Here is a 22,229-nt window from a genome sequence, read left to right as displayed (position 1 = left end):
TTTTTATTTTTTGAATTCTGTTGATTCATAAACGAATAATTTTATCAAACAAATATTACACATGATTTTGGCTGTTATATAGTGCACTTTTACAATATAATAATTTTTAATAATCATGTTTCACCACTTGGAACAATAAAATAAATTTGCAAGTATTTGTGTGTTTGAAAATTGAACCAATGCCATAATGTAATAATGAGTTAGTAATATAATTTTTAAGACAAAAAAAAATTTCCAGACTATTTACACATATATTTTGCTACAAATTTTATGCCATATAAATTACATTAATTGAATTAATTATATCAAAATAATAGATTTTTGTGATTTTAGTTAAATTTTGATTAATACTGTTGGTCAATTTTATGATTTATGATTTCTGTTTTATCAAAATTCACCATACAAGCTTGTTCCTATGTATCAGATAACTTCACAATTCATGCTACCTAGTTTGTGACAAATGAAACCAGATACATATTTAAAAATTTGAACATTCTGTATGCAGACCTGTGTAAATTCAAAAAAATAATTTAAAACGCAATGGTTGTTGGCAAACATTTCTGTAGAGATATTTTTATTGTACAGTACACAAAACATAAAATTTTATAAGCGGTGATGCATAGAATAAGCTTCATCGAATTTATGGAGTCGTATACCGTTCAGCGTTCACACATATACGAAATGTACGTAGAAAGGGAAAAGCTGGTGCTGATGTCTCTCTCGTCCCATGCAGTGCAGTCGCCGGGGAAAACACCGCAGCGCTAGCTCGGCAGCCCTGAGCTGTGCTGGCCGTGGAAGACGCCCTCTGCTGGCCGGGCTCCTGGCGAGGTCAGACTGTCTGGAAGCTGGAGACTGCTGGTCCAGACGGAGGCAGCGCCCTGCGACACAGTCACACGTGCACGCACCACAACCGGGACCCTCGTGCACTGACGCTGTGCTAGTGCTGGTCTCAAACACATGTTCATACACACACAGGCAATTCAGCAGGGACTATCCCCAAGTCAATTTGTTGTGTTTTTGCATTAAAACTTCACGAGAATTGTAATGCTTGAACTAGTAGCCAGTTTTACGGAATTGATGGTAAATATTTAGTAACAATTTCACTAGACAATCAAAACTAGTAAATATATAATTGTGAAATCCTAGTAGGTTCTATAAGTCATCTACTAATGAAATATAAAATAAGGCAAATGTTATTTAAATTTAACATTGAAGTGACATTTTCGAGAATTAAAACAACAAAATTACAAATAAAAATATTTCTTAGGTACATAATTTCTGCAATTACTAACACAAGGAAATTTCTAGCTTTTTGAGATTTCTGCAGTTTTCTTAGAGTGCGAAGCAAATCCTTTGCATGTGTTTTCAGGGCAGCTCGGCATGACAGTCTATTAACCAGACACGTCCAATGAGCATCAAGGCATGCCTAGTCAGTGGTCAGGCATGTATTAAGCATGCAGAAACATTCAGTTTGTTGGCTAGACACATCCAGTTGGTAGTTAAAAACTTCCAGTTCGTGGTCAGGATAACACGATCAGCTGGTGGCCAGACACATCAGATAGGTTGGTCAGGCTAACCCCTCAAGTTGGTGGCAAGGTACGATGGTAGAGCTCTTCGCAGGCAATACTAGCACAACAAGCGAACCACCAGACAGGATTGCGATGAAAAAGTTGAATGTTACCGAGGATGGTTGGTGAGGTCCTGATTTTTTTTCTAACCTAACTAAAACTAAGTGTATTTGGGAGGGGTCCAGGTTAGGGAGGGACCTAGGTGCGTCTCAGGCCGAAGCCTATACGCCTAGTCATGCTGGGATTAGCCATGCAGGGAGAGGGTCGCATGCATCATGTGCTAGGAAGGGATTTTTTTAAAATTATTTTTTTATTTTTTTTTTATTGGCCAGCCATGGCAACGATTACAGCCGAATGTTACCGAGGATGGTTGGCGAGGTCCCTATCATCAACGAAGAGCGGCGGAAACGTCCGAAAATGGCCGAATACCTAATATTGCCAAGCCAACACCAAAAATCGTAGTCCCACAAGAAATACATTGCGCCAGACTCGGTCATTAGATACTACTATGAACTATTTAAATTCGTTCAAAACAGTCATCCATATTATTACATACATTGAACACAAGTGTCAAATTTGAATGAAAGACATTTTTTACAGAAGCACGCGTGCAAGCGTGTTAAACACAGACTACGGTACATTCTACCTTTGAATATATATACTGTATAGAAGTCGCGAGTGGATAGGATTTACTCTACGTTTTTCAGAAGCGTATGATGAGCAGCTTGGGAACTTCACTGCTGCAGTGCGCTGCCGTAACGCCCTGTATCGTCTTAGTTGTTATTTACACGTTAGAGCGCAGCGCTTTCGCCCGCTGTCATTCCCCGCACCCCTCATCTATCATTCACTGCAGCTCAAGGTCGTTACTCAGGAGGGGGAAGGGGTGTTTGAAGAGTTCGACACTTGTCCGCTAGGGACCACCACAAGTCGATGCCCTAGAGATGGTGGCGATTGCGGCGGTGAATTAACCAACTACCTCAAAACCGTATTAGAAATTTTAACCTGGGCTGGCGACTTCTATACAGTATATATATTCAAAGGTTCTACGATGACCCGGAGACGGATATCACGGAACAGAGTTGCTACAACAGCGCTCAGACGGATTTGCTCGGCAATGCTGAGCTCTTCCGTTTACGTTGCTGCGTACGACGAATAGAGGCCGAGTATTTGACTGCGTTGGTAGCCATGGTTATGTTCTAAATACGTTAAAAAAAAAATTTAAAAATCTGAAATAACTTTCATTATATGCTCTTTTACGTCCTCTTTTCATTACAGCCTGCGGAGATAAAAAATTCCAATTAATTTTGGAGATATCGCCGTTCTTATTTTGCAATACAAGACCTATGTAATCATTCGACAGTCGCAATTTTATATTTTGCCGTGTGTGCGTGAATGCCTAAATAACAGAACTTTTCCATTATGTAAGGTTAGTTACATTATAAATACTTCAAAATAAACGGAAATTAAAAATAATATCAATTAATTTTACTTGTTGTATAGTTTTAAGTATTTATAATGTAGCTGACCTGACCTAACAAACCCGGACAAAGGATGAACAGTAGGAACTCACGTAATTTTCTTTTTACATGATGTAGTCGTTCACCTACGTCGCGAAAAAAAAAATCATACTTGTAAACAAGCAACAATGGTCCACGCCAAATGAGTGCACAGGATGAAAATTTAAAAAATTCTATATCTCCTAAAGTATTTGGAATTTATTATCTCCGCCGGGTTTAATGAAAAGAGGAAGTTAAAGAGCACAGAATAAAAGTATTTTCGGAATTTTAAATTTTTTTTTAACAAATATCGCCCAAATATGAAAATTAAAAAATTCGATATCTCCTAAAGTATTTGGAATTTCTTATCTCCGCAGGCTGTAATGAAAAGAGGACATAAAAGAGCATATAATGAAAGTTATTTCAGATTTTTAAAATATTTATTGACGCTAATCCGTACACTCCATATTTACCAATTAGGTATATACTATTTATTAATTCATACGTTAAAATCCGTCATAAACATATCGATTAATATTTTGTTATAAATGTTAACGCTCTCTATGAATTGATACAATAACTAGCTGGCTACATTAGCACTATCTATCGTGCAGATTTGAAACACTACAAGGGTACGTGTCGCTGACGTGGAGTTACCTCTGCGTGCGGCTGGAGACTGGAGGCGGCGGCTGGGGGCTGCTGGAGGCTGCTGGACAGCCAGCGGCCGGCGTAGGGCGCAGTGGGGCGGCCGTACGAGTCGACGGCCGGCGGGTACGGCGCAGACGGCCGCCACAGCGGCGGCGCGTGTGGACCAGGCGGCGGCGCGTGTGGACCAGGCGGCGGCGCGTGTGGACCAGGCGGCCACGCGTGTGGACCAGGCCACGTCTCCCTGAGCGCGGTCTGGACTGGCACCATGCGCACGTAGCTGCCCGCGAGCAGCCCCGGGTGCGGCGCAGCCCGCGCCACGAACTTCGGGAAAACAAGTCCCAACAGCGCTTTCTTCTTGCTACTGAAATATTTCAGGGGTGCCAACTTCGACTTCACAACGAACAGCTTTTTCGCCACCAAGAGCTTCAGCAGGAATACAGGGATCTTCTTCAGCGCAATTTTTATCTTTTTCAAAAGGCTGGACACTTTGTTCAGCGTCGAAACGCCGAAAGCCTTGACGAAGTGGATTTTCTGCCATTTCTTGACCTTGATCTTGTGGGCGATGGTGGACTTTATGTGTTCGATCGCGTTCTTGATGGCGCGTATCAGCTGCGCGACGTCATGGCCGGTGTGGAGCGCGGGCTCGCCCAGCGGGCCGGGGACTCGGAGGTCCTCGGGGTCCTCGGGGTCGGCCTCCAGGGCGCGCGCGACGCCCCACAGCGCCCGCAGCACCTCGCCCAGGACTGCCGCCAGGGGCGCCGAGTAGCGCGCGGGCAGCGAGGCCGCGCCGTCCAGCAGGTCCAGGGAGTCGAGGCCCGCCAGGTCCTGGAGGCCGGCGTCTTGCGGGCCCGCGTGCTCGCGCCAGACGGCGGAGGTCACGTGCTCCCCCGGGTGCCAGGGCCCCCCCTCCAGCGCACCCCTCGACCAGGCCACGCGGCACGCCAGCAGACACGCCACGAGCAGATGCATGTCTCCTGGAACCGACACGCGAACACGCCGGTGCTCGAACACCTAGTTGACGTGATGACGTCTTATGAATATCGATGAACGCCGGGGCTGCACGCAACGAAAAATTTGTCACGTTCCGCCTGAGCCGAGCGTGCAAGAACCGGCCAACCACCGTGCGAAAAAATCTTCTGTAATATCAAACATGTTAAAGGCGGGCTTATTTGTTCGTTATTATATTTAAATTAAATTTGCAAAAAACTATAGATAATATTTGAAAATTAAAAAGTTGTGCGAATTTTTCATCAATGTTTTCTTATGACGTTATCACGTAAAATTATCGTACGTAAACCGACTTAACAGACAACCCCCTTTTTTTAAAATAGCCATTGCTATCAAAAATACCTGACTGACTTATAATCACATTAGATTACTTTGTTGGTTAACAGAACATTCGTCTAGCTGTACTACTCTTCTGGGGGAAACAAGTGAAACGCAAAGGAAGCAAAGAGAGCTCACAGACCTCGAGTCAGCCGGCCATCACGGTAACCCACTCAGGACTCTCTAGCCGCTTTCCACGTCATCAGCCAGCTCTGCCGCGACCTGAAGTTACATCTCAGTGGAAGGGAACTTTTTTTTTCCCCCCAAAAGTAAAACTGCATTCTTTCAGCTTGTTTCAAACGAATCTCCATAGCGAGATCACGCGTGTTGCAAGGATCAATGCCGTTATTTATGGTGTTGACATACCCAAATAAATATTGGTGCACGAATAAACATCTCTAGGGCGATTCACTTAAAACATTGCGGGGGGAAAGGGCCCAATAGCACTAGAGATAGAGGCTCACTTCACTAGAACTCTTTAATTAAACGCGGAGCGCTAGAACAGGACAGTAGGTCCCAGCACGAGCCCGGAGCCAGGGTCTGTGAGACGGAGGTCCATTCTTACGAACAAGTGTTCTTTACAGTTGAGTTTTAAAATAAATATGGATTGTCAACTAAAATCTCAAAAAAATACGTAGTAGACTTTTAAAACTCCAATGTTCACGCATATAAATTTAAGTAATGATTTTATTTGATAAAAGAAAACCTAACATATATATATATATATTTAATCGTCTTCTATACTTTGTTATTACGTCAATTATATGGTTTCGCAGTATATATATTCAAAGGTTTCGCTAAAACAAGTCAAGAGTATAAACGCAAAGCGGCATTAAATATAGATTACTTATAAACACATTTCCTGTGTATGAGGCATAATGGGGAGGAAACATATTATTGCAGCCCACTCAGGATTACAATAATTCTTTTAAAATAATGTCTCTGTAAACTTACGTAGCTAAGTTGTTTTGATTTTTTCATTCTGTTTTTGCTTGTTTCTTTTCTTTGAAATCCTGTTAGGGAGGGGCAGGAAACTATCCCCCCCCCCCCCCCCCTGTTCGAGGTAAAAAGTCTGTACATTGGATGAAATTATGAAAACTTAATTGGAAATGGCTATTTACATTATTGAGATTTCAAAAATATGGTTTTTAAAATTTTTGTCTGTTTGTTCGAGCATCAATCGAAAACTACTAGACGGATTTTAACAATTCTTTTATTAGGAAGATCCTTGGCTAACTTAAAAACTAGGCTGTATATAATTAAAGAATTTCACCCCTAAGGTGGTGAAAAGGGGTAAATAAGTATTTAAGATAATTAATTATATCTCTGAAACTAATCAAGCGTAATAAATGATTTTGGGTATCATTAATAAACCACGAAAACTAACAAATCACAATGTTTATATTTGGTGAAATTCAACCCCTAATGGGTTTTAAGGTAGATTATTATATCTCCGAATATAATAGTATAAGAAGAAAAAAAATATTGGGTACCAATAATAAGCATTCGAAAACTACCAACCACAATTTTAACATGTTGCGAAATTCAAACCCTAAGGTTGGTAAAAGGGGTAGGTGTGGTTTACAAAAACAAAAAAGAAAAATAAAACTAACACATATTTTAATTAGAACTAGAAGTAAGAAACTAAAAAATCTTGAGTTACGTAATACTTATTTTTTAATGGGGTGAAAACGGAGTAAGATTTAATTTATTTAAAAAAAAATCTAATTCCGAAACGAATTATGTAATACGTAGATTAAATGGTAAAGATAATAAACGAAATAATATTTTAATAATATGCAAGATTTCGCCCTTAAGGGGTGTAAAGGGGTTAAGTTATGTTCAAAGAAAAATTGCATAGGCCTATTTCCGAATCTTCTAGATATAAAAGTTGGAAATTAAGAATGAACAACAATCATACAAAGATAGGAAATTTTTTTCCCTTCAGTTTACCTGATTTCATCTTTCTAGGGTGTGAAACGGAAGGTTTTTTTATCATGAAAAATTCTTATCTTCATAGCAAATAAAGCTGAATGTAAGAAACTAAGCATGAGTAACGTCAATAATTAATTAAGTAGAGTACTTCCACAAATTTTCTATATTCGACCCCAAAAGCAGCGAAACGGGGGCACGTCAGTTGTTACAGTAATAAGTGGTAAGAGGTGACGGAAGCGAGAGCACTCACCTGGCTGACAGCGGCGACTCCAGAGACAGACTGATGACAGTCGCCCTCGCCGCCATATATAGCCCCCCGCTGACACACATAGTCCCTCGACAGTTAGGTGCAGCTATAAGCAGCCCCCCTGAGACAAACACGATCCTCGCCCAGGGCTCAGGGCTACCACTGTCCAGGGAACCTGCTGAATCTACCATCTTCACCACAGCCCCCACAAGGGTGGTGCTGGGTGGCACCCTGGGTCCAGGAGGGAGCCCGCGCACAGAATAATTGTATTTTTTCTGTAACTGTTTTCATTTTCATCTTAGTGTGTGAAATAAAAACTTGCTGAGGTTATTTTAAAGTTAAAAAATATATAAACAAAGCTTAGTTTGAACTTATAAAAAAGTAACAATAATTAAACCCTGTATTTTCAGGTTAAATAACATCCTAAAAAGAGTGCAGGTAAGAAATAACCATGCAATTATAATGTAGCGCGTGACTGTAAAATTGAAGGGAAAAGGGGGGGGGGGGGGGGGGCGTTTCCGAACCTGGGTCCAGGGCCCCGTAATCCAATGTGGGGACCATGGTCATCACCATTAAAGCATGGGTACCCATGAGTTCAGTCACAACTAAATTAACTCACTATTATAATCATGAAGTAAGTAGCCTACTCAGAGTAACTTCTAAAACTCGGCACGTATGCAGGAGAACACTCTTCTTGTCGCGTGCAAGTTTACAAGGAAACACAGAACTCAAAAGTTCATCCGGCGTTGATTCCATGAAGATCCAGATGTCTTGAACCGCGGAGAACAAGGTGCCGCAGCCATAGAGCAACTCTGCTCGTAGATATGCCACACATTAGCCCAGACGTGTCGCCGGCTGCTGTAGACACCAGGTCCCGCAGCCATAGAGCAACTCTGTTCGTAGATGCGCACTGTCGCCCTTAACGAGACAGCAAGCTGAACAATGTTCAAACGGGATTTAAGGGGTACGTTTATTTAAAAAAAACGTAGTCTAATTGATTTCTGTCTACGTGAGATTTAGAAAAACCACCCTAACCCATATCACCCGCTTGGAAGTCTGGTACATGCCCGGCTAAAATGTTCTAGGCGCGACTGTACTGTCCACCTCAAACACACACTACCTGCAGTGTAACGGCTGCCCGGCCCATTGACTCGTCTCACCATTGGTTAAGGAACTCCTAGCGATCTCAAGCATAGCTAATTTAGGCAGTCGAAATCGGGCCCCTAAGTTAAATAACATGTATGCTGTGGAGAAACAGAAAGCACTTGCCGAAGAAGTAAACATAATTGTGGAAATTAATGTTTTGCTTGAAGTTGCGAAACAGCTGCCACAATCACGAATATTGCAACACGTGTCGAATCATCATGGAGGGCTAGATGAAAGCGATTTCTTTGCGAGATTTCGCATGTGGAAAAATGTTGTCCATGGGAAAATTTGTCACATGTAAAATTATTTGAATTCCTTTCCGACTGGTTAGAACATTCTTTCAGCTGCTGTTTATTTTTAAATTATGAACATAAGCTTATAAGGAAGTTAGTTTAATTTAGTGAATAGTTTCTGGTGCCAAACAGTAGATTTTGATAAAGATAAATAGGTACTAAATGGTTGAAGACAATATTGGAACCCAGTCTGACTCTTCAAACACATTTATGCACTAGAAGAATATTACAATAAAGGAATTGCATTTTGCAAATAAAAAAATACTGCCAATATGACTAGCTGAGCATGGTTAAAGTACCAAACATTCTCTATTAATTTTTTTTTCAATGTTTTGCTGCTTGTATTTTCCTTATTGTTTCATATTATTGCTATTAGGAATGTGTTTGAAATTAATTTGTAACTTATTGTAGACTTCTGCTTATTATATGATTTTATATGATATATGTTTTAATTATACATATTCTCGATACCATAATTATTTTTTGTAACAGACAAGCATAATTTTATTCATTTTATACTTATTTACGAGATTTCTATTTTCAGAAGTTGCAAAAATCTCGTATTCTGTTTATTTTGCAGAATTTCAAAGTGAATTATATATATTGTATAAAATTGTGTTCTAAAATTTAACTTATATTACAAAAACATTTTCATTAGAAACTATATTCCAAACACGTTTTTGTAAAAAGATTTTTTTTTTGTTCTGTGTACCTATGCCCATATCACTTCGGAAAAATTTCCAGCAACTGTTTTCTAGTATACCTACTCGTAAGCAAAAAGTAACGTTTCCTAACAAATTTCAGACATATTTGTAAAAAAAAAAAATTAAATGATAATTGTCTAAACAGCCAAGAAGATAAAATAATAACAGAAAATAAGTGTCGTATTAGTTTTCCTAAGATGCTTACAGAAATATTTTCTGCAAATTCAGTTTAAATTGTTCATTAATTTAACCCCAAAACGAGACAAACATCTCATAGTCATACCAAGAAACAGATCAAGTTCAATTTATAAAACCTTTCCTGTATTAATCATCTCGTACATGTTATAACAGGAAACAAATGTACAAGATAAATTAAAGATATAATATCTAAGAGTACACATTTGCGCTAAAGAAAGCACTTTCTGTGAATAATGCAATAAAACTAAAACTTTTTAATTAAAATTAACCATTTGCCAAAATATATGGCTGGAATATTCATGGCAGCAGATGAAAAAGTACACAAAATTCGTGTACAATTCATTGTTCTAATTATTTCTAAAAAAAAATCTCATTACTTTATGACAAAGTTGTCTAAATTACTAGGCCTAATATATAGCATATAGGCCTACTTTTGGTAGCAGGTCCTAATGCTCATTTATTTATATAAAAAAATAATCCATTTTTAACGTGGTTTTACTTGCCATTTTCTTGTGCTTCTAAAATACATTTTGGGTCTCTACATTTCACTTTACTTTTTATGCGGATATTTATTTCAGGCATCGTGCATTAAGTAGAATAGTGTTACCTTTAGTAGTGTCTTTTTCTGTCAAATTTACTCTTCTTTATTGTTGTAGGCCTGAATTTGGTAACAGAAACGGTGAGTTGGTTTGGGATTAATACCTTGAATGAAGCAGAAATGTAACCCCGTTGCTGCCATCTGTGGCTGACGGCAAGGAAAACTTTATAGAATTAACTGTTTACGGAATTTTATCAATATGGGCAGTATTTTATAAAAAATTCTTTGTCGAAAATCAAGCCTATAGTCGCAAAATTATTTTTTCAAGTCTTTTCCGCTCTTATCGGAGCGATTTCCTTATATTGTTTAAAATTTTAATCTGCAAATGGACTCGTGTGATTAGCGCCCAGAAATGTAGTTGAAAACACATTCTGCGCATGAGCACACAGTACTGGCGAGCTATGAAACACTATCTCACGTAGGAACATGATTGCTTCGCGGATCAACTGCCAGAAGGAAGCTCGTGTTGATAACAAACCAAACTATATTAAACTCGTGCTTTCGGGGCAGGGCCGGCGCGTCCATACAGGCGAACTAGGCAACCGCCTAGGGCGCTAAGTAGCTGGGGGCGGCGCAGCACGACACATAACAGCTCATATAATATTTATTTATTTATTATGGCCTTCTATACAACCCAAGCAGATGGGAAGAAGTTGTCAATTTGCAGAACCACATTTCACATACATATATCATTAGAGAACCGCAATAAAATATTACATAAGTATTACATATGAAAAATACATATTTAAACAAATTCAAACAGATAGAAGTTGTCAGTTTAAAAGCACAATATATATAACAAATATGTTTAACGATTATTGAAACTAGATGGAAATGGATTTTTGTAACAATTTGGAATATTTATATTGATATAAATAATTATTTTAAGTCCACGATGACCTGTTTATGATTTGTAAAACAAAACAAAAAAAAAAACACAAGCCTGCTTACATTTGATTGTTGACAAAATCTTAGGCTTGCGTGATGTATTCTGAGGCAAGGAAAAAAAATTTTGGGATGTCCGGAGGAGGGGGGGGGGGGGCGCTTTAAGGTTTTTCGCCTAGGGCGCCAATTTACCTTGCACCGGCCCTGGCAATAACATCTTGTAAGTGTTAAGAAGACTGCAAGTATCCGCTCTACCACTCTGGTTCTGGGGTAGAGCGCCTGCCTTGTGACTTGTAGGACCCGGGTTCGCGCCCCGGCTCCTCCAAGGCGGATTGCCCAGACGAAATGGTGGCATTTTCTCTGGTATGAATACAATCCCTTGTAACAAGTCAGGCTACCAAAGAAACGGTGGGTGGAACAGAAAAAAACCTTCCAGGTGGCTTCCAAATGGGGAGCCCGTTTCTTTTCTTGGGCTCCCCATGCGGTGGCCATTCCGGGGGTTTCTCCGGGGGAACGGAGTTTTGCTAAAATATATTTTATTGTTTTGTATAGGATAATTAATTTCCCACTATGTTATAAATACAGCTCAATCAAACGAGTAAAATGTGTGAATTTGATTTATTTTATGGCTCTGATATTTTTTTTTTTCATTAAATGAAGTAACATATTTTTGTGTTTTAATTCTAAAAAAAAATATTTTTTTTTTATATGTTGATCAAATTTTAATACTGTAAGCACCTTCAATTAGAAATTTCTAAATCCCTCTCTCTCTCTCTCTCTCTCTCTAGCCACTACGGACGTTAGCTCGTGCAACCTCTGTCACCCGTAATTACGCTGCGTCAGTGACGCTGCACATCTCATCTTTATCGCTGTGCTTGCTGCACGCCTGCTGCACTGCGCCCCCCCCCCCCCCCCCCCCCCCCGCTCCCACAAGCAGGCCGCCGCCGCGAGGAGTCAGTGCGCTGAATCTTACCTTCAGTTTGGAGTCGCGCGTTTTATTTATTTTTATTTGAAACCCTGTTTTTATAGTTTAATCGAAAAATTGGTTGTCTGTAAAGTCGGTTTACGGACGATAGTTTAACGTGACAACGTCATAACAAAACATTGATGACATGATTGAATACTTTTATGAATAAAATTGAACCATTTTTATTGAATTATCACTATTTTGTATGGATACAAAGGAGTGTAATGTAATCTACAATTTAATTGATAAATTTACTTTTATTTGCACTCATTAATTCAAATATGTTTATTAATTTAACGAACAGATTATTTTAACTATAGCTTTTATACATGTTTACTATTTAACTTAACTTAACAAATTATAAGATTAATAAAAAATTTATACGAATTCGATGTTGTGTCTACGGAGGCAACCTACAACTCTTGTTTTTTCAACCCCTTACAGTTATGGCTGGTCCCATTCTAAATTTATTCAGACAAAATATTTTGGTATTAATCTTACGAGTCATAATATGTTCAAACGGATATATTCCATATTATGGGAGTTACAGCGATTTTTATGTTTTTCAATAAAACCTTCGCCATTTCTACCCCTTTTATTTGTATATTACCCAATAACGAACTCGACTGAGATTTTCCACTACTATATTTTATGTATCAATATCAGTTTGATAGTTATTTGTGAAAATTTGCGACAGTTATCGTGTTCACAATATTGTAATATATCTTTATATATATATATATATTTCTTGTGTGCGTGTGTATGTCACTGAACTCCTCCTAGACGGCTGGACCGATTTTGATGAAATTTTGTGTGTGAGTTCACGGGGATTCGAGGATGGTTTAGATTCACAATTGGATATTTTATCTCGATTCTGAGTTAAGAAAAAACTAAAAAAACACGCTTTAAAAGCAAAAAAAACTAAGCATTGCTGATAATTAGCCTCCATGGCAACGGGCTTTTGCATTGTTGTTGCCTTCTGCGTAAACATGGGAAAGGTTTTTGGTAACGGCAGTGGCGTGCCCAAGAGGAGGGGTGTGTATAATGAGAAGATACAAAATGTCCAGCGTAGAAATACTTACCGCCATATGTACATTTGGGCAGGACAATGTCTGTCGGGTCCGCTAGAAAGATATATAGATATATATATATAGAGAGATAGAGATATAAATAGAAAGATAGAGTTATAGAGATATACATAGAGAGATAGAGAATTAGAGAGATAAAGAGAGATGCTTAGTATACGTGTAAAAAATTACAAAAAAAAAATTGATTGAGGCATTGCAACGCATGCCGGGCATTATCTAGTAGCTATATATTTTGAGTTTGAAATCTACCTAATGAGGAATCATGTTTCACCTGGGAGTGAAATATATGTTTACTTGTGTCCTTTTTGTCAGGAGTGCGACCTGGTGTGTCACTCAGGCCCGGGAGAGACTCTTTGCTGAGACTGAGTGATGACTGAGTGGTCTCGGGCCCACCCAGTATGTTACTGTACTGACATGGCTATTATCACGCAAAAAAGTATTCACTTTATTTTGGTAGCCACATACTTTGTGGTGTGGCATATCTCCAACTAATTTATAAAGAAAATGCTTTTTGACGTGATAACGTCTTATAAATCTATGAACGCCGGCATGACTCTTTGTCACGTTCCGTCTGAGCCGAGCGTGCAAGAACCGGCCAACCACCGTGCGAGAAAATCTTCTGATATCAAACAGGTTAAAGCGGGATTTTTAACTAATTGTTTGTGATTATATTCATACAAATTATTTGAATTAAATTTGCAAAAACTGTAAATAATATTTGAAAATTAAAAAGTATGCAATTTTTCATCAATGTTTTCCTATGACATTATTACGCAAAATTATTGTCCGTAAACCGAATTTACGGACAACCGCCCCCCCCCCCCCCCCTTTTTTTTTAAACACAAAACAGCATTAAGTGTTTCTGGCACAATTAGATTAAATCAAGTAGTTAAATTAAAATTATAAACCTATCTCTTGGATTTGAATCTCTCGTCCCGATTTTTTAAAAATGTTTTTGTTAGTAGTTACGGGCCCGGCCAACAGGTAGCGCCACACGTCGAGCAGAACATGACCACAGTTCCCACTGCGAGTCGCGCTCCTTGGAGCCGAGCCTCGGTTCCTGGTGTTTGTTGACTGCTCCGCGCACGCGCGTATTAATACCAGCAGCGGCCTGCCGCCCTACTTGTCGGCGCCTCGCGGCTGACGTGTCCGGGTGGGCTCCCCTCCCCCCCTGCACCCTTCTACACGGTCCGCCCTGGCGGGAATCCTGCTGTTCACAGACAAGAGAGCCAAACCTCCGATCGTGCATCTTCGGTTTTTTTATTATTTTGGACAACACTCATGATAACTAATGGTCAATTAGGTTAGGTTGGCTACATTATAAATACTTTAAAACATTGTGGACGGTTGATTTGGTTAGGATAGCCAGGGGTGCCCACAAGGGGGGGGTAACGACGCAGACTGCGTCATTAAAATTTCAGGGGGGGGGGAGGGGGAGGGAGTTGTCAAAAGACGAGAAAATATATATATCATTTACATAATTATAGCTTCTAATATGAAAATACGTTTCTGGTGCTTTGATAATTGAAAGGGATCTTGTAAATCAAATTGGCAACCCCGCACTTTCCTCAACAAAAGGAATGTTTGGCATCTGTCGGTTCAGGATGGAAATATTACCTGATATGACCAAAATTATTATTATTAGAAAATCAGTTTTAATTAATGCAAAATGTGATAAAATATAATACTAAAAAAGTATAATACTATAAAATAATTGAGTAAATCATTGAGAAAATGGCATAAAAATTTTCGGGGGGGGGGGGGGGGGGGTTGCATCATTAGGTGGGGGGGGGGGGGGGTGAGTCATAGTGTTTAGGGGGGGTGGGCACCTCTGGGATAGCTACATTAAAGATGCTGTGAAATCACGTAAACGGTTTCCTAGCCCTGGATAGCTGCATATTAAAAAGTTATTTGCTAAGCAAACTTTGGGGAACTTCGGGTGTGGCTCTCTGAGGGGAGTTAGTCATGGCGCCAATCGCTGCCATGGCTGGCCAATCCCCCTCCTAGCACATGATGCATGCTACCCTCTTCCTGCATGGCTAATCCCAGCATGACTAGGCGTATAGGCTTCGGCCTGAGACGCACCTAGGTCCCTCCCTAACCCGGACCCCTCCAAAATACACTTGGTTTTAGTTAGGTTAGGAAAAAAAAATTGTGAAATAAAGGCTCGTCGACGAGCGCAGCCATGTTGGTTTGTCAAGTTGGGTGACCTGAGTTTCCATCTAATATTTTTGCAAAAGCCGAAAACGTTTTAGACACAACTATATAATGTAATGAAAACATTTTATAATCTACAAAAAAAAATTAATAAAGGGAATATTTGAAATGAGAATTTTGGAAATACATTTTCTTGTTGTATTTAATCTAGTGTATCACCGAATAGTATTCAATTCTTACTTTTCATAAAACTAAACAAAGATGCCATCTTGGTTTCCATCTTTTTCGGCATAATTTTTTTTTGTCATTTAATATTAAACTTTTTAGCTCTGTTTGACCATAATTCATAATTATTTAAATATATTATTATTAAAAGTAACCGGTTACTAAAAATAATTTTACTGTATGATATAAAATAATCGGTGTTTAGAATTTATATTTTTTCTTTCACAGTTTATACATTTGTAATAATACTGTCAGATGACACTATTTTATGGTTTAGGAAAATCCAGAACTAGTAAAACCGAAAAAAAAAAAAATCCTAACTTATTTCAATTATCGATCATACACAAAATAATAATTGCCGAGAGGTGCAGGCATGCGTGCGACACACACACCGCCCACGTGTGATTCCTCCAGAGAGCATCTGCCCCCGTGCACGCCATCCTTAGTTACAGTGTGCGCTCTCTCTTTCAAAAACAGTTTCTGCCATTACCACTAGGGGAAGCCTTCTTTTCACAGACGAGAGAGCCAAATACCGGAAGTTCCCCGAAGTTCATGCTTTTTTTTTTTTTTTTTTCGTATCTTTAATGTAGCTATCTTATCCAAATCAACCGTTCACAATGTTTTAAAGTATTTATAATGTAGCTAACCTAACCTAATTGACCATTAGTATCCTTTTATCAACACCGCCATATTTATTTACAATGAACAAAAAAAAAAAAACCGAAGATGCACGATCGGGAGTTTGGCTCTCTCGTCTGTGAAAAGAAGGTTTCCCCTGTCCCAGTGCTCTGCTGCCAGACGCACGCCATAGAGCACAGCAGTTTCAGACACAACTTGGTAAAGTAATGAAATTTCGTTTAATGCATCGGCGATAAATGTATGTTGTAAGGTGAAACTTGGAATAGGAATTGTGGAAATACATTTTCCTTGAGTATTTAATCAAGAGCACAATCCGATTTTGTTGATTTTTCATTCCTAAGGAAATGTAATTGCATGACGCCATTTTGGTCTCAACAATTTTTATTAACCTTTTGTTTAAATAATTTAATTTTAAAAAGTTTGCCTCTTTCCAGCATTGCACATACTTTCATTGAATGTCTCATTATTAATATTTACCGATTGTTAAAAATAATTTATCATGTAAACAGTAATTTGTGTTTAACATTTATTTATTCCTTGTCAGAATGACTACAACTGTCAGCAGGGGCGCAACAACAGGGGGGGGGGGCAAGGGTATTTTGCCCCCCCCCCCTCTAAAACCTTGAAGTGGGGGCAAACGGGGGCAAAGAAAGTGCTGTGTAATCAATTTTTAGATAATAAAACTGCTTAAATAGCACCATTTTCCACCTTGAAATACAAATTTTCCCGGGGGAGGACCCCCGAACCCCCCGCTTCAATAGGGGGGATCAATGATTCTTTATAAAAAAGGTATATTGCCCCCCCCCCCCCTTTTGGAAATTTAGTTGTTGCGCCCCTGATCTCAACTGGTAACTGCTCCCTGATGATGGCGACTACAGTGTCGATCGAAACATTGGGGAATTATTTGCGAAGGACACAGCTACAACCCAGAAGCCAAGCTTCCACTGGAAAGTTAATTATAATAATATGAGTAGTAATGCAAAGCAACCATGTAAAAAAGAAAAGGCAAAAGGGTGTACAGACACTATAAGCAATAGAAGCAAGCGGGCTTGTATTTGTGAAGCTTGTTACAGACTAGCTGCTGAACGAGCCGAAGCCCTTGGCGCTCTTCTTCTTGCCGGCGGCTGCCACCACGGGGTTGGCCTCCCTCAAGGTCTTGAACTCGCGAAGCCCCCCCTCCACCCCGTCGCCCAGGGAGGCGGTCAGCGCGCGCAGCCAGGTCTGGCAGTTCTGCCACGTGGCCGTGTACTTCTCGCCGTTGCAGGGGTTGTCGCGCACCTTCTGCAGCACCGCCGCGGGCGAGGTGCTGATGCTGCCCAGGGTGTAGTAGCTGCCCTCCTCCTCGGGGAACAGCTTCGTGTACTTGGGGTACAGCCGCTCGCTGTCGTCCGGGAAGCCTGCGGACAGCACGGGCGGGACCTGGGTGACCCCGGGGCTGTCTGCCGGCGCGGTGTCGCCTCTGGACTGGCGCCCGGCATAGCTGAGCCGGAACCTTAACACTACACGGCACATGAATAAAGGGGGGTTGTCTGTAAAGTCGGTTTACGGACGATAATTTGACGTGATAACGTCATAAGAAAACAGTGATGAAAAATTACGCACTTTTTTAATTTTCAAATATTATTTACATTTTTTTTGCAAATTTGATTTAAATAATTTGTTCAACTATAATCACGAACAATTAGTTATAGAAATAAACTGAAATAAAATCAATGTCAATAAATTGTTAATTTGAAATGACAAAATTGGAAAAATAAATCAAATGTTTTAAATTGCTGCCTTTAAAAAGCCCGCTTTAAGCCTGTTTGTTATTATATAAAATTTTATCGCACGGTGGTTGGCCGGTTCTTACACGCTCGGCTCAGCCGGAACGTGACAATGAGTCATGCTTTTTCGTGCGTGCAGCCGGCGTTCATCGATTTATAAGGCGTTATCACGTAAAAAGGCTGTAATGCAAGTCCCTTGAATGCTCTCAAGACTCTACCGGGTATTCATGTCAAAATTGTATCCTAAAACCCACTGGTTTCAGCCAATTTCAATTTTCGAAAAAATACAGTTGAAAAATTAAGTACTCATCCGTCCTCAGCATATTATTAAAAATAAATTTTTCGCAAACAGACAACAATTAGGCTATGTAGATATCTTTAGCAGTTTGCAAATGGCGTAATTTGTTCTGAAGCTCTGCACACCGTATAGGCGTAGGTAGGCGTAGGTCTTAACTTTAACCTCATGCACAAGAAATGTTTTATCAGCCAGTTGTGGGCTCCATGTACTTGGAGAGCCGGCAGTGCCATTACTGTGTCACGCCGAGAGGTGGATGCGAACCATTTGTCGCCACTTCATGTCACGTGAGCAGGCAGCCGCCGGACCTGTAAGTGGGAAGAAAGCCCTGCACAGAACCGCACAAACATGCGATACGAGATAATTCCCGACAGCAAGCCAGGCGGGTTGATTACGAACACACACCTAGCGATAAACCGCAAGGTAAGCAACGAACATTGTTGAGTTATTACCGCAGCAAGACGCTTCGTGATTATGAACACAGCTGTTGTCCTTAAACCTCGACTGTTGCAGATGTTGTGACGGTATATGCCGTAACCTTTGATTGTGAACATTCTTTTCGGGCTTCGGATGGTGTTATGTCCAACGTGTGTATCAGTTGGTAGCACGAAGCGAATACGAGGTCTTTTCTTAGTTTCAAGGCTGCATTCAGTGAGAAAGTATCCGTGAACAGATTTACGTATTCCTTCAACTTAACATAACCTTGTGAGCGTGCGTGTGCGCATGTGTGTGTGTGTGTGTGTGTGTGTGTATACTGCATATGAGACCAAGCTGCAACGACTAAAACATTGTTAGCAAGCAAAGGGCCCAAATTTGACGTAGACCGTGTATATATTGTGTAGGGCACAAACTAATAGCACGCAAATCATCCTAATTTACGCTGCAAAAAGGACTGTAGACTGGGGAGGGGGAAGTACTAACTACTAACTTATCGCTATAATAAATAAGCGAGGTTGAAAAAGTTACACATATTGATCATTCACGTTTGTAAAATGGCGAATGCTTTAATTAACTTGCACGCCGCATTGTTGCGACAGTGCCGGCACTACACCGCAGCAGGAAGCGGCATGGTTGCGACAGTGCCCGCTAGGAGCAGTGCCGGCACTACCCCGCAGCAGGAAGCGGCATGGTTGCGACAGTGCCCGCTAGGAGCAGTGCCGGCACTACACCGCAGCAGGAAGCGGCATGGTTGCGACAGTGCCCGCTAGGAGCAGTGCCGGCACTACACCGCAGCAGGAAGCGGCATGGTTGCGACAGTGCCCGCTAGGAGCAGTGCCGGCACTACACCGCAGCAGGAAGCGGCATGGTTGCGACAGTGCCCGCTAGGAGCAGTGCCGGCACTACACCGCAGCAGGAAGCGGCATGGTTGCGACAGTGCCCGCTAGGAGCAGTGCCGGCACTACACCGCAGCAGTAAGCGGCATGGTTGCGACAGTGCCCGCTAGGAGCAGTGCCGGCACTACACCGCAGCAGTAAGCGGCATGGTTGCGACAGTGCCCGCTAGGAGCAGTGCAGGCACTACACCCTAGCAGGAAGCGGCATGGTTGCGACAGTGCCCGCTAGGAGCAGTGCCGGCACTACAGCGCAGAAGGAAGTGGCATGGTTGCGACAGTGCCTGCTAGGAGCAGTGCCGGCACTACACCGCAGCAGGAAGCGGCATGGTTGCGACAGTGCCCGCTATAGGAGCAGTGCAGGCACTACACCCCAGCAGGAAGCGGCATGGTTGCGACAGTGCCCGCTAGGAGCAGTGCCGGCACTACACCCCAGCAGGAAGCGGCATGGTTGCGACAGTGCCCGCTAGGAGCAGTGCCGGCATTACAGCGCAGCAGGAAGCGGCATGGTTGCGACAGTGCCCGCTAGGAGCAGTGCCGGCACTACACCGCAGCAGGAAGCGGCATGGTTGCGACAGTGCCCGCTAGGAGCAGTGGCGGCACTACACCGCAGCAGGAAGCAGCAGGAAGCAGCATGGTTGCGACTGTGCCCGCTAGGAGCAGTGCCGGCACTATCGCGCAGCAGGAAGCAGCATGGTTGCGACAGTGCCCGCTAGGAGCAGTGCCGGCACTACACCGCAGCAGGAAGCAGCAGGTTTAACTGTGCCCGCTAGGAGCAGTGCCGGCACTATACCGCAGCAGGAAGCGGCATGGTTGCGACTGTGCCCGCTAGGAGCAGTGCCGGCACTATCCCGCAGCAGGAAGCGGCATGGTTGCGACAGTGCCCGCTAGGAGCAGTGCCGGCACTACACCGCAGCAGGAAGCGGCATGGTTGCGACAGTGCCCGCTAGGAGCAGTGCCGGCACTACACCGCAGCAGGAAGCGGCATGGTTGCGACAGTGCCCGCTAGGAGCAGTGCCGGCACTACACCGCAGCAGGAAGCAGCATGGTTGCGACAGTGCCCGCTAGGAGCAGTGCCGGCACTTCACCGCAGCAGTAAGCGGCATGGTTGCGACAGTGCCCGCTAGGAGCAGTGCCGGCACTACACCGCAGCAGGTAGCAGCATGGTTGCGACAGTGCCCGCTAGGAGCAGTGCCGGCACTTCACCGCAGCAGTAAGCAGCATGGTTGCGACAGTGCCCGCTAGGAGCAGTGCCGGCACTACACCGCAGCAGGTAGCAGCATGGTTGCGACAGTGCCCGCTAGGAGCAGTGCCGGCACTTGACCGCAGCATTAAGCAGCATGGTTGCGACAGTGCCCGCTAGGAGCAGGCCACAGCTCACCTTCTGCGGTCCGCACGTCGTCGCCCTGGAAGACGAACACGAGCGCCCAGTGGTGGTACTCGATGGAGTCGGGCAGGCTTCTGTCCACGGGCCGGGTGAACAGGTACACCTTGGCCTGGCGACTCGTGGAGTCGTACTCCTGCGCCTCGTGCGCGTCTCCAGGCCGGTCCCTGCTGCCTGCGGAGCGCGGCGCCATCTTGCCGCTGACTGCCAGCACGGCGCGAGCCCCCCACATCCCTGCCCCCCCCGGGCGAGCAGATGTACTGCGACCTTCGGCGCGCCGCCAGTGTTGCCAACCGCGCAGATACAACCTCACTATCAGATATTTGCACGATGAAGATCAAACTCCATACCTAACGGTTTGCACGCAAATAAAACTAATCCAAACGGAGTATGTGCTAAATGTTTTTTATACCTCAAACAGAAGATTAACGACTCATAGACAATAATCAATGATTACTGAAATTCAATAACATTTTATTATTACTCAAGTTTAACTTACCTCGCCAAAGGGGAAGCTCTGGGAACTAATGCCGTGTCCGAATTCAAGTGCACAGCTATCTACATTATTGAAACCTCGCCTGTTTCACTGATTCTTGTGATGTACCTACTTAGAGTATATCGCATGGATATAAGTAAATAGCCAACTAAAAAAGTTCTTAACATTAATTTTTAGATAAATAATTTTAAATTTAGCTAAAACGTATAACTCAGTTACAAACACACGCATTAATGGCATTATACTTAAGTTTCTACCTTTGTTTCCTTTTTTACAAACGGTATGTTTGCATGTAGTATTTGTTGAAACAGATTTAAAAACCTTATACTTTTTTTTGTTGCGTTATTCAATTAAGGTGAAAAATAAACTGAACCCTATTTTACGAGTTTGTGTTCAATCAAACATAATCTACAAAACGCTTTTCAAAATGGCGTGATGTTTCTTTACTTGGAAGTACGCGAGAAGAACTCATATTCGTCTAACTCCACACTTGCATACTTCACTTCCACTACCACACCCTGTGAATGTCACTGCCGGTGCCTGGTACACACAACAGTACACTCACGGGCGAACTGGACATTGCCTGAACGTGATACGCCATGAAACTCAACAAATTTTACTCCAAACCTTCAAAATCTCAAACATACGTACAAATTCAATGAAACAAAATTAGCAAAGCCAAAGGTAACGAGAAATTGCATATATTTTTGTATGTGATAACGTCTTATAAATCGATTAACGCCGGCTGCACGCACAAAAAAGCACGACTCATTGTCACGTTCCGTCTGAGCCGAGCGTGCAAGAACCGGCCAACCACAGTGCGAGAAAATTTTCTATA

The 22,229-nt window shown here is 42.0% G+C and overlaps 2 protein-coding genes across 2 annotated transcripts; both read right to left on the bottom strand.

The window, feature by feature from the left end:
* Window positions 1-557: 557 nt before the first annotated feature.
* Window positions 558-17,482, bottom strand: LOC134534345 (uncharacterized). The gene is made up of 3 exons (XM_063372756.1): window positions 17,399-17,482; window positions 3,722-4,686; window positions 558-878 (listed from the first exon to the last, which is right to left on the bottom strand). Exons 2-3 carry the CDS (start codon window positions 4,679-4,681, stop codon window positions 762-764), a joined length of 1,077 nt encoding a protein of 358 aa, XP_063228826.1. The 5' UTR covers window positions 4,682-4,686; window positions 17,399-17,482; the 3' UTR covers window positions 558-761.
* On the bottom strand, window positions 17,155-21,166 carry LOC134534346 (uncharacterized). The gene is made up of 2 exons (XM_063372757.1): window positions 20,893-21,166; window positions 17,155-17,517 (listed from the first exon to the last, which is right to left on the bottom strand). The coding sequence occupies exons 1-2, from the start codon at window positions 21,125-21,127 to the stop codon at window positions 17,195-17,197; spliced, it is 558 nt and encodes a 185-aa protein (XP_063228827.1). The 5' UTR covers window positions 21,128-21,166; the 3' UTR covers window positions 17,155-17,194.
* Window positions 21,167-22,229: the final 1,063 nt, after the last annotated feature.

Source organism: Bacillus rossius, chromosome 7 (genome assembly GCF_032445375.1).
Source record: "Bacillus rossius redtenbacheri isolate Brsri chromosome 7, Brsri_v3, whole genome shotgun sequence".
Classification (NCBI taxonomy): Eukaryota; Metazoa; Arthropoda; class Insecta; order Phasmatodea; family Bacillidae; genus Bacillus; species Bacillus rossius.
This window is presented reverse-complemented; position numbering and strand designations above follow the sequence as displayed.

What these genes read in the sequence shown, in the direction of transcription:
- LOC134534345 (XM_063372756.1), bottom strand. Translation starts at nt 4,681, where the DNA reads ATGCATCTGCTCGTGGCGTGTCTGCTGGCGTGCCGCGTGGCCTGGTCG. An exon ending in GTCTCCAGCCGCACGCAGAG is followed by an intron (nt 879 to 3,721) that starts GTAACTCCACGT and finishes ACTGTGTCGCAG; the next exon opens with GGCGCTGCCTCCGTCTGGAC.
- LOC134534346 (XM_063372757.1), bottom strand. Translation starts at nt 21,127, where the DNA reads ATGTGGGGGGCTCGCGCCGTGCTGGCAGTCAGCGGCAAGATGGCGCCG. An exon ending in CGACGTGCGGACCGCAGAAG is followed by an intron (nt 17,518 to 20,892) that starts GTGAGCTGTGGC and finishes TGCTGTCCGCAG; the next exon opens with GCTTCCCGGACGACAGCGAG.